Below are 12,912 nucleotides of genomic sequence, written 5' to 3'. Positions count from 1 at the left end.
CAGAGATGTAAACGGAAGTGAATAGTAACTGACATTAATGAGCATCTGCTCTGTGGCAGACACCATCCTAAGCATATTAGATGCCTTGAGTACCAACAAGCCTTCAGTTGGTAGAATACGAAATGATCCGTTTCCGGGGCAGGAATCTCAGCTTCTAAAGGTCTTTTGGGTGGGAGTTAAGGACCTTCCTGGTGGCATACAGAAGGCCAGAGATAAGCAAGGGGAGCTCTGCATGGGGTCCTCCTGACTTCCTGGAAATAATATCCCACTGAGAGTCTCCTGTCTCTGAGAGAAATTATGGCAAAAACTATTTTTAAATTAATTTCTCAATCTAAAATGGTTTTTTAATCCATCTTTTAAAATCTTGAGGATACAAATATCATAAGCATTCCAAGGTAGTGTGGTAAATTCCTCCCTTGTTTTTTACAAATTAAATAAAACTTGACAACCAAAGGATAGATGGCCATAAACACTGGAAGACTTTGCCTGTTTTTATTCAGTGTCTTTTTATTTACTTAACTGTGTTTTTTTTTAAACCAGTAAACACACTACAAGTTAGCAGAAATCCCAAGTCATGTTTAGTTTGTGAGTGATAAGGAGCAAAACGTTTTTTCTAAGGTCATAATTTCCAATCTTGATATTGCAATAGTCTTAATTGTTTCAACATATCTACTGAAGCTATCTAAACATTCTACAAAAAAAATTAATTCTGGTTTACTTTATTCTTAAAAAATACAGGAATGACAACGCTCAACATCCAAAAGTGCTGAACAAATGTGTAAATAAAGAAAGAAATCAAGCTTTCAGAAAGCAAAGTGGTTCTGTGGAGATCTGAGGGAAAATTCATTTTGGTCTTGGAATACTATGTTTTAGATCCACAATCTTTATCTGCCATTCCAACATTCAACATTTCTGAAAACTAAAAGCTTTTAGCAAACCAACCCTGATTGGCAAGAGGATGCAAATAAACTCTATTGTGAATTCTTACACATTTGATTGCACAAGCACAAACGCGTTTGGTTACAGTGCTCACCAGGCTCCACGGGGGTGTGCTGGTGGGGGTGTCAGGTAATGTACAGTACACACATATTGCTGCTTTTCCAAAATCCCCCAAATTCTGAGTTCTAAACACACCTGGCCCTAAAGGTTACATTTAACGGTTTGTGGTCCTAAGTCCTAGACACAGACAATAGACTTGAGTGATGACCCTAAAATCAATTGTTCCCCTTTGATCACTACTGACACAGATTTTTACTGCCCATGAGCCGTCACTGCAGGTCTCTGTGGCTCTAATGGCCTCTTTAAGTCTGTTTTGTGTTGTGGTTCTTGGGTCTTGTATGTCGTCCTCCCTGCTCCCTCCCCCATCCAACACTATGGCAACAGGACCACGGTCTGTAATTTCATGAGATTACTTTTACACGCCTTCTCATCCTGAACATAGTATAGGAACAACAAATACACCCTGCGGGGGTGATAGAGGTCCTGTCTTTGTTTACTGCTACATCCCTAACCCTAGCACAAAGCTTTACGTAGGTTCTCAGTAGGCAGCTCAGCTGGTAAAGAATCTGCCTGCAATGCAGCAGACCCTGGTTCAATTCCTGGGTCGGGAAGATTCATTGGAGAAGGGATAGGCTACCCACTCCAGTATTCTTGGGATTCCCTGGTAGCTCAGCTGGTAAAGAATCCAACTAACTGCAATGAGGGATACTTGGGTTCAATCCCTGGGTTGGGAAGATCCTCTGGAGAAGGGAATGGCAACCCACTCCAGTATTCTAGCCTGGAGAATTCCATGGACTGTATAGTCTATGGGATCCCAAAGAGTCGGGCAGGACTGAGCAACTTTCACTTTCCCAGTAAAAACTTGGCTGACCAAATATCCATCTGATTGAGTTGAATTAAATTGGGTTGAACGGTGCCATCTGCTGGCCACAGGTAAAGTTTGCATTCCACGGTACATAAGGTCCATTGGGATTTTTATCACACAAATACTACAGTGCAAGGATTTGCTGTTTTTAGAGTTTGATGCTGACAGCCTTAACTAAGATGGTGTCATCCAAGTACTAAGGCTCTGATAAATAGCTTACGTTGAATGTAAGCGAATCAGGATCCATCCACAGGCTCATTCACTCATTCATGTGGGCAGTTTACACTCCACTGAATTGAGAGCTACTTACACAAGGAACTCACACAAAGGGAGTTATATTACACAACTATCTTCCACACTGAAAAGGGGTCTGATGCCCAGCTCCAAGTTCAGTTCCCCAAAGAACTCCATTAGTGTGCTGAAGCGCATTAACTCTTGAAAGGGGGAAAAAAACTTGAAACTTATTTTTTTTTAAACCTGCTTTTGACTAAAATCAACACACACACACACACACACACACACACCACTTCAGAAACTAAACTGGGGACTAAAGGAGAAATTTTTTGATATATGAAAGCAGAAATGAAAAAATGTAACTTATAGGAATGCATGTATTATATAAACAAATACAGATTTAATGATGGCAATTTTAACTTACTCATCCCTTTGTTTCCTTGTATTTCTTTCTGAAGGAATACATTATACTCCCTATACCAGAAGCCTTGTGAATGAGAAGATTCCCCTCTCTGGACCCTAGGCTGTGAAAGCGCTTTGCATGAATCTTGCATACACAATTTGAGTCTTAACTTAGAGAAAGACATTTTTATTTATCCTTGCCTCTGGGGTATGTTGCCTTCCCCTTAAAAACCTTTGTCACTGGGTCATTCTTTACCTATCAAGATGAATATGGACTTTTAAAATTTCCATTCCAAAGACTTTTCCAAGAAGAGACATATAAAAGGCTCAGATGAATCCAGGGTCTGTGAGCCACTTCAAGTGGACCCGCAGAGGAAAGACAATCCAGTTCAGGAAAGGGTAGGGGGGCGGGGAGACACGTCCCTGTAACCTTAGTGTCCCCAGGTCTCTGTTGGGGAAACAGCTGGTGTTGCATTGATGTGAACACAGTCAGAACTGCTGCAGGTACTTCAGCCTTCTCTTCACGTCCTGCTCAACCAGGTCCCTGTTTAATCTGACCATACACGTGCTAAGGGATAAAGCTGGCTTCCCATGTGGCCCAGTGGTAAAAGTGTCTATCTGCCTATCAATGCAGGAGACACAGGTTCGATCCTTGGGTCAGGAAGATCCCCTGGAAGAGGAAACAACAACCCACTCCAGTATTCTTGCCTGGAGAATCCCATGGACAGAGGAGCCTGGCAGACTACAGTCCATGGGGTCGCCATAGACTGAGTTAGACATGACTGAACAAAGGGATAAAGTTAGAACCCACCAGGATACTCAAATAGCACAAAAGCTAGATAACAACAATGACAACAGCAACAAAACAGTAACACCCCGGGCACACACACAGCACTCACTGTGTCCTAGGCACTATTCTAGGAGCCTTGGGCTTATTGATCCATTAACCTCCATGGACTTAGGACTTGTGGAAGAGGTAATTGAGGTTAAATGAAGTCATAAGGAAGGGGCCCTAATGTATCACCCCAGAACAGGGAAACAAAGTCAGGAGTGAGATGCTCTGGGCATATCTCAGCTCAGTATCAGTTGACAAATAAATAACACAATGTGACAAAATCAGTAAGACTTCCATTTCCATCTTGAAATTTAGAAAGCTGGAAAGAGCATTCTGCCACCTTTCCTGCAAGTAAAAGGTGAAGCAAACTGGCCCGCACCTTAAGCATAATGTAGCACTCGGGCGGTGCTTCCCACCTTCGGCACCATGGACGGCAGACACGGGGTGACTCTGTTGTGGAAGCTGGGTTGCTGCCCTGTGAGTCGCAGGATATTCAGCAGCACCTGTAGTCTCCAATCACTAGATGTCAGTAGCACACCCCGAATTCCAACATGCCCCAGGCAGTGCCAAATATCCCTAGGAGGCAAAGTCACCCTCAGGCGAGAAGCACTGAGCTAGAGAAACGTCGGTCCTATGGTGCAGTGGGGTAACCATGGCAACAACAAACCACCCTCACACTACCCTGGACCCGGTTAACACATATCCTCACATTGAATGACTAGCCGAAGGAAAAGTGTGTGTGTGTGTGTAGTATTAATAGCATAACTTCACTACCTAGTATCCTATACAGCATGCCAAACTTTCAACAAAATATCACGGGACATGTAAAAAGCAAGAAAAACCAGCTTGAGCTCTATTTCCAGAATGGTAGCTTGGGCAGCTCCACGGATCCATTCCCCAATGAAACTTGTGTAACTTGTGAAATCTATTTCAAACATCTGAACATTTAAAGTCTAAGGAAATTGTCTTAAAGGCAAATAGAACATTAGTCAAAAAAAAGACTACTTAGCTTTTATAAGCACACCAAGTGTCCTTGACGTTTTAGCCATGACCCACTCTCTCCTTATTTCACAAAATACACAAAAAATAATAATTCACAACAGACTACTGGCCTAAATGTAAGAATTAAAACCATGTAACGCTTAGAAATAAACGTGGGTATAAATATTCATGACCATGATTTAGGCAATGATTTTTTTATATAACCCAAGAAAAGCACAAGTAATACAAAAATTAGATAAACTGGACAATAATGAAATGAACTTTTGTTCATCAGTGGAAACTACCAAGTAAGTGAAAAGGTAACCTGCAGGGTGGGAGAAATATTTGCAAATTATATATCTGATAAAGGACTTGTATCTAGAATATACAAAGCACTCTAACAACTCAATAATAAAAAGATAAACAACCAGTTTAGAAATGGGCAAAGTGTCTGAACAGACATTTCTTCAGAGAAGATATGCAAATAACCCATAAGCACATGAAAAGATGATCACGAAATGCCACACAAAATCCTACACTCTTCCCGTCAAGGAAATGTAAATCCACCATCATTGGAAAATAAGTGTTGAAGAGGATGTGGGCACCCCACTCCAGTACTCTTGCCTGGAAAATCCCATGGACGGAGGGGCCTGGTGGGCTGCAGTCCATGGGGTCGATGGGAGTCAGACATGACTAAGCGACTTCACTTTCACTTTTCACTTTCATGCATTGGAGAAGGAAATGTTCTTCATTTCACCCCACTCCAATGTTCTTGCCTGGAGAATCCCAGGGACGGGGGAGCCTGGTGGGCTTTCGTCTATGGGGTCGCACAGAGTCGGACACGACTGAAGCGACTTAGCAGCGGCAGCAGCATATACTGCCAGTAGGAATATAAAACGGTGCAGGCACTCTAGAAAATAGTTTGACAGTTCCTCTAGTGTTTAAACATAGAGTTACCAAATGATCCAGAAGCCCCACTTTGAAAAGAAAACATGTATTTATACAAAAACCTGTACACAAATGTCCATAGCAGAATGAGTCATAATATCCAAATACTGGGAACAACCCAAATGTCCATCAAAACTACCAATTTGGTAGCATGCAAATTATATCTTAATAATAAATCCCATGGACAGAAGGAGCCTGGTGGGCTACAGTCCAGACATGACTAAGCCACTAAACAACGATATTGTTTTGGAAAAAAAGAAAAAATGCAGGCTGGAGAGACAAAGCAATCATCACAATTAAACCCAGATTTGACAGAGATGCTGAAACTATACCACAATGGAATTAAAATAATTTTGATAAATATGTTAAAAATTATACTGGAAAAGATAGACAATGTGTAAGATAAGATAGGCATCTTTAGCAGAGATGTAAACTATAAGTAAAATATCAAATGCAAATTCTAGATGCCAAAACATAGTAACAGAGGTGGAGAATGTCTTTGACAATTTCACCAGCAGGCTAAAGACAGCCAAGGGACAAACCAGTGAACTTGAAGACAAATCAACAGAAATTATCCTAGCTAAAATGCAAAAAAGAAAAAAAAAAGGTGAAAGAAAAAAATAAACAGAACACATCATTCAAGGTCTAATGGGCAATAGCATTAGATCATGTGATCATATCACTGAAATCCCGGAAGTACAAGACAGAAAATGGGGCAGAAGAAATATTTGAAGAAATAATGGCTGAAAGTGTTCCTAAACTAGAGACACATCTAAGAACAGATCCAAGAAGCTCAGTGCAAATAAAGCAGGATTAAAACCAAGAAAGAAAAAATATACAAGTAGGCCGATCATATTCAAACTGCTGGGTATCAAAGAAAAAGATAAAATCTTTAGAGGCTGCCAGAGAAGAAAAAGTGGGTTTCCCTGCTAGCTCAGCTGGTAAAGGATCCACTGCTATGCAGGAGACCCTGGTTCAATTCCTGGATCAGGAAGTTCCCCTGGAGAAGGGATAGGCTACCCATTCCAGTATTCTTGGGCTTCCCTGGTGGCTCAGCTGGTAAAGAACACACCTGCAATGAAAGAGACCTGGGTTCAATCCTGGGTTGGGAAGATCCCCTGGAGGAGGGCATGGCAACCCACTCCAGTATTCTGGCCTGGAAAATCCCATGAGGGATCCCCGCCATGAGAATCCCAGAGGGGACTGGCAGGCTAGTCTATGGGGTCGAAAAGAGTCGGACATGACTGAGCGACTAAGCACAGCCCAGAGAAGAAAAAGACACAGAACACAGCAGATACATCATCACATAATACACAAATATGAAGACAACAGAGTGACATCTTTTAAGGACTGAATGAAGAAAAACCCACATTTCATCTCAGATTCTACATCCTTTAAAAGTGAAGGGAAAATCAAGCCTAGCTATACTATAAAGACAGGGAGAATTCATTGCCAGCACAGAAGATAAGAAATGTTAAAGCCTTCAGGAAGAAGGAATGTTATACAGATCAGGGAGTTGGTTCTAAACGAAGAAAATAAAATTGCTCTAACTCTGGTTTCCTACAGTGGAAGCACTTATTACTGATTTAGATCTTTCTTGTTTCTGACGCGTGCACTCAAAGCTGCAAATTTCCCTCTAAGTGCATGTTTGTGTTGCATCTGACAACTTGCACAAGTTGTATTTTCATTTTCATTTAGTTGAAAATGCTTCTTTATCTTGAGACTTCAGCCGTGACCATGTGTTATTTAGAACTGTGCTGTTAATCTCAAGATATTTCTGAGTGTTCCAGCTACTTTCCGATATCAAGTTTTAGTTTAATTCCATTGGGGGTATAGAGCATACTTTATGTTGTTTCTCTTTTTTTGAGATCGTTAATGCCTATTTTATGGCCCAGACGGCGGTCAGTGTGATCTTGATATGAACGGGTATCCTGCTGATCTAGCTGAATTCTAGATCCAGTGGAATGCTGACGCTGTTCTTTGGTTTTCTGCATTTGTGAATATGATGTATCTTATGTTGGCGGGGGGTGGTATTTATCCTGCTTGCTGTTCTGAGTTTGATGTACCTGTGTGTACAGTTGCCTGTCATTACCTTTGGAAAATGTGAGGCTATTTTTACTTTAAATAATTGTTCTCTCTCCCTTCTACTGGATATGATCTCAGGTGGCCTAGACCTACAATTGCTTGGAGTGGGGCTTGGGTTCCCAGCCAAAGACTGGGGTTGTGTCGGGGCAGTGAAAGCATCAAATTCTAGCCACTAGACCAGCAGTCGGTGCCAAGGTCTCTGGCGCTTCAGCTTTGCAGAAAAGAATCTCCATAAAGATGGAAAGTAGTGAAGCAAGTAAAGTATTTATTAGGAGGAAAATGAGAACAGTTCATGTGGACAGACACACGGGCACACTCAGAGGGAGAGTTCCTGAGCTGTGCCCTCGTGGTAGTCTGAATTAATTTTATGGGGCATTTCTTCCAGTTTCCTTTGGCCAATCATTCTGATTTGCCTGGTTCACAGTTCATATTGTGCTTCCCTAGTAGCTCAGTTGGAAAGAATCTGCCTATAATGTAGGAAACCCAGGTTTGATCCCTGGGTGTGGAAGATCCCCTGGAGAAGGAAATGGCAACCCACTCCAGTGTTCTTGCCTAGAAAATCCCATGGACAGAGAAGCGTGGCAGGCTACAGTCCATGGGGTCACCAAGAGTCGGACGAGACTGAGTGACTAAACCACCATCACAGTCCATATTTGATATATCTTAGAATCCTTCCACGGAGAAGGCAATGGCACCCCACTCCAGTACTCTTGCCTGGAATATCCCATGGGTGGAGGAGCCTGATAGGCTACAGTCCATGGGGTGCTAAGAGTAGGGCACGACTGAGCGACTTCACTTTCACTTTTCACGCATTGGAGAAGGAAATGGCAACCCACTCCAGTGTTCTTGCCTGGAGAATCCCAGGGACGGGGGAGTCTGGTGGGCTGCTGTCTATAGGGTTGCACAGAGTCGGACACGACTGAAGCGACTTAGCAGCAGCAGCAGCAGCATCCTTCCATGTGTGCACACACATCTCTCAGCCAAGATGGATCCTACTGAAAAGGCCTATGGGTAGAACATCACTTGACATGACTCCCCTTTGGCCTCCAAGAAGCCTTTTCTGTGTGTGTATGGCCGGGAAGGTCTCCTGACTTTGGGAACAAGAAATATGCCATCTGTGCAGGGTTCAGCCTCCTCCCTTAATTGCCCTGCTATTCCTGTCTTGGAGTTTCAGTCAATAGAGAATGAATCTCAAGTTGTTTTACCCTGGGTTGATGGGGGTGGTCCATCTGCCTCCTGCCTTAGTATTCCAATTTTGTATATATGTTTTGAAATTGACTGACAATTCAACATTCTGATTAATTTTTTCTTTTTTTTGTCTTTGCTTTGCAGTATGGGAATCTTCTATCGACTTATCTCAATCTCCATGATTTTTTCCTTGGCTGAGTCCAGTCCACTGATGAGCCCATCAAAAGCAATCTTAACTTCCATCACAATGGTCTTGCTTTCTATCATTTCCTTCTGATTCATTCTCAGATATTTTGTATCTGCTTATATTACCCACCTGTCCTCATATTTTATCTACTTTCCATGAGAGTTCTTAACAGTAATTAGTTATTTTGAATTCCCTGTTTGATAATTAAAAGATTTTTGTCATATCTGAGTCTGGTTCTGATGCCTGCTTTGTCTCTTAAAACTATTTTTCTTCTAATAAAATTGTAATTGTTTTCCTGAAAGTTGAACGTATGTATTAGGTACTAAAAACTCAGGTGCTTGGGCTTTTAGCATAAGGCTTTATGCGAATATGCGTTGGAGCTAGCTGTTTAATATTTTCATAACTGTAGGTGCCAGTGACTTCAGTTTCCTCTTGTTCCCCTTTTTTCCCCCCTTCCCTGTTGCCTTTGAACTTCCCTAGAAACTTGTTTTAAAATAGGGTCTCTGTCTTACATCTTTCTCAGCTGTAGTTTACTGTCACTATAGCAAAGCCCTGTTTATAGTTTCCTAAGGTGGGGGGACTTTTATAACCTTATGATTAAATCTCTGTGTTTCAGTGAGCTTGGATGGTGACTTCCAGAAGCATTTCTTAGCTTTCTCCCTGCTTCCCACGTGAGACCAAAAGACACGCAAGGTGCTCGAGCGGTCTCATTATCCTTTTCCCAGGTGCCTGGTGGCTCAGACAGTAAAGGCTCGGCCTGCAATGCAGGAGACCCAGATCTGATCCCTGGAGGAGGGCATGGCACCCCACCCCAGGATTCCTGCCTGGAGAATCCCATGGACAGAGGAGCCTGGAGGGCCACAGTCCACGGGGTCGCAGAGTCAGACATGACTGAGCACACACTACTCTGGACTTAAAAAGTTACTGGTTTTCACTCTGTCATCTTTTTTTTTTTTTTTTCATTTTAAGTGTGGGAGCTGCAACTGCCAAGCTCTTTACACATTGGAACTGAAACCAGAGTTCTCTAAAATCTTTACATGAATGGAATTATATAGCATATTCTCTTCATTTGGCTTCCTCAGTCAGCATAACTATTTTGAGATTCATCCATGATGTAGCATGAATTCATAGTTCATTTTTATTGCTAAGTATTAATACCACAACTTGTTCACTAATTCACTTGACAGATATTTGGGTTGTGTTTAGTCTAGGGCTATTGCAAATAAAGCTTGTATCAATTGTTGTGTACAAAATCTTGTTTAACTATATGCTCCTTTATCTCTTCGGTAAATATCTCATTTGCTGGGTCATCTGGTAGGTGTATATTTAACTCTTTAAGATATTTTCAATCTCTTTTCCAAATTGGTTGTGGCATCACACATTCCCATTATTGTTCCATATGCCACCAAATCTTGGTATATTCTTTTCATCTATAGATATTCAAATGACAAACAGTTGTATCCCAATGCAGCATACTATAAATGAGAATGCTAATCTTAATAATATTCAGTCTTCCAGTTCATGATCATGGTATACATCTCTCCATTTAGTTATGTACTTTTTCATATCTCTCAGCAATGTTTTGCAGTTTCAGTGTACAGGTTTTTGTTAAGTCTTTAATCTTACCCCGTTTAAAAATTAAGTTAGCTTACTACAGTTTCATAGGTGCCAGCAGAAGACACGAGACGCCTGCATCAGAAACAAAAGACTTTATTACTCATAATACAGTGAGCAGCATAAACATTAGCATGTTTGTGTCTGCTTCTCTTGCCTCCACATCCCATGAGAGTGATGTCCAGCTGCACATCTAGTGGATTTTCATTTCAAGTGAGAACACTGGGCTTAGAGTATCTATCATTTTATAATCTGTAAGTAAGCTTCATCTTTAACCAGTGGCGATATGCAACATCTTTCAAAGCTACGGTATAAACAGAACGGTTACAGGTTTCTTGGCATACCCCTAAGAAGGACAGGCACCAACTGGTCCAAAGAAAGAGGAATGTCTCTTTGCACATTTGTTGGTCAAATGTATCCCCATTTCACATGTCATGTTTTCAAAAGGATTTTTAAACTCTAGTTTCTAATTCCTTTTTGTAGCATTTGTTGCTATTGTTTAGTTGCTAAGTCATGTCCAACTCTGTACCCACCAGGCACCTCTGTCCCTGGCAATTCCCAGGCAAGAACACTGGAGTGGGTTGCCATTTCATTCTCCTTTATGGCATATGGAATAAAATTATAATCTGTATATTGATCTTGTATTCTGCAACCTCATTAACCTTACCTTATGAGTTCTAGTAAAATTTTCTGTAGCTTCCTTAGTGTTTTCTACATAGATGACCATGTGGTTTATGAATACAGTTTTATATCTTTCTACCAAATACAGATGTCTCTTATATCTTGTGCTTACCGACTGCATTCAGCTGGGAAAATGATGCAAATCACTGGGAGGCTACCAGAGCAGTGCCTGTGGAAATGGCCAGGAAATGACTAGCTGGGACACCTGGGAGGTTCTCCCGGAAACCAGCTGGGATGCCCAGGGAATGTGCTGCATGTCACTGAACCTTGCAGGGGCTACGGACCACTAGATGTCTAACAAGTCAACCACACACTGCAGGAACAAGAAGAGAGAAAAGCACTTTAGTGTTAGGGAAGCTCCTTCCCCATGCAGCGTCCCTCAGACAGAGTTTCACATCGTGCCAGCTAGCAAAGGAGATGTGTCTACAGAATCCAGCGCCAGGATCACACAACAGAGCAACGATGCATGTATTTGGAGCTGATACCAATAAACGGATTACCGGCACAGTCCGTTCTTTGGCTACTTGGCTTCCAAGTGCATCCTTCTGTTCACATTTCAATTTTCATAAAACAACTCCATGAAGGGAAAGTGTCGCAACAGTCATTGTACCCATTCTGGCTCTATACATTACTGCTCAAATTCAGTCTTACTGAATTTTCTGTTACCTAAAGACTAAATTAAGCTAAACTTACTAAAATTATTAATTTAAAAACTTACTAAAATTAAACTTTAAGGACTTGTAAAGTTATACTTGGAAGAAGACAGAAGAAAATAGTGAGCAAGTGCCAACACCCACATGTACAACAGAAAACATGCAAAACTTCAACAGTTCTCACCCTGGAAGTAGCCCCAAAGTCATAGCTGGTATCTGTGGCTTCTGTCTTTATTTTACTATTTCTTTCTTTTTTCTTTTTAAGGCTAAGGTTCTTTATCTAAAAGAGGAAACTTTTCTAGAGATTTATTTCAGAAATAGTAGTAACGTTAATGACCTAATTCAAACTGAGGACAGCATGATAATTAACATATAAACTCTTCACGTCTTTAAAAGAAGTCTGCAACTAAGTGTCCTTTAATCATCTTATTGCTGAAAACACCTCTTACAGGAATAACAAGAGACACTGATTTCATAAATGAGATTTTTTTGTTTGGGGCTTTTGTTTTTTTGTGTGTGGGTTTTTTTTTTTGTTTTTGTTTGGGTTTGTTTGTTGTTGTTGTTGTTTTTTGCTTTCTGCCTATTTCTTCTTTCCCTTGCCCTCAGCCTAAACATCAGCTGATCGGGGTCTTTACCTCATGCAAGTATGAGTCTTTCTTCAGGAGTCCAGAAATTGATTCTTCCACAGTTCTATCTTCGTTTCCTTGTTTTTGGAACGTTCCACGCAGTCCTTCCTCACTCCACTGGACAACGATCACCCAACTTGCCCTCGGTACTCCCGGCTCCATCACTTCAGCCGGGAGAAGGTCCCTTTGGGCTTCCTGACGGTTTGGTGGCTTCGGGAAGCCCAACTATCCAGGTGATGGTCTCACGGCCCAACACAGCAGAACTCCTGCTCCACCCCTCGTGGAAGGTCAGCCCTCCTGGGATAAAAAACCTCCAAACCAGGAGGCTCCACGTTGCCAAAACAGACGGCAGCGAATGTTCTACAAGTGAGCCGCCCTCGCAGGTCCCAGAAAAAGCGCTGGGGCGGTGTTTGTATTAATATATAGACTCGTCACCCTCCAGGAGGCTGGTCCACACTGGGTCCTCCTGTGTTTCAAGTGGGAAAAACGAAGCTGGGAGGGGCCAAGGGTTCTTTCTCCAGGTCAGTCACTGACTACTAGGCACGCCCAGTCTGAGTTTCTTCCCGCCAAAGAACGATCCCGTCGGACACCCCGTCACTTCTGAGCTAAAAAGC

General features: G+C 41.9%; 1 protein-coding gene across 3 annotated transcripts in view; it reads right to left on the bottom strand.

Annotated features, from left to right (window-relative positions):
• TMEM182 (transmembrane protein 182) overlaps window positions 1-12,546 on the bottom strand; it is a 66,078-nt gene extending 53,532 nt beyond the window's left edge. For 2 of the 3 annotated variants that reach the window (XM_061431800.1, XM_061431802.1), the window contains exon 1: window positions 12,308-12,542. In XM_061431800.1, coding sequence (XP_061287784.1) covers window positions 12,308-12,460 — 153 coding nt within the window. In that variant the 5' untranslated portion in view covers window positions 12,461-12,542. Of the gene's footprint in view, window positions 1-12,307 lie in introns of all 3 variants that reach the window. The other variant, XM_061431798.1, reaches the window with a different exon arrangement.
• Between the last annotated feature and the right edge of the window lie 366 nt (window positions 12,547-12,912).

This window comes from Bos javanicus, chromosome 11 (genome assembly GCF_032452875.1).
Source record: "Bos javanicus breed banteng chromosome 11, ARS-OSU_banteng_1.0, whole genome shotgun sequence".
NCBI classification, from domain to species: domain Eukaryota; kingdom Metazoa; phylum Chordata; class Mammalia; order Artiodactyla; family Bovidae; genus Bos; species Bos javanicus.
The sequence above is the reverse complement of the archived record's forward strand: the minus strand, read 5'-3'. Positions and strand labels throughout refer to the sequence as shown.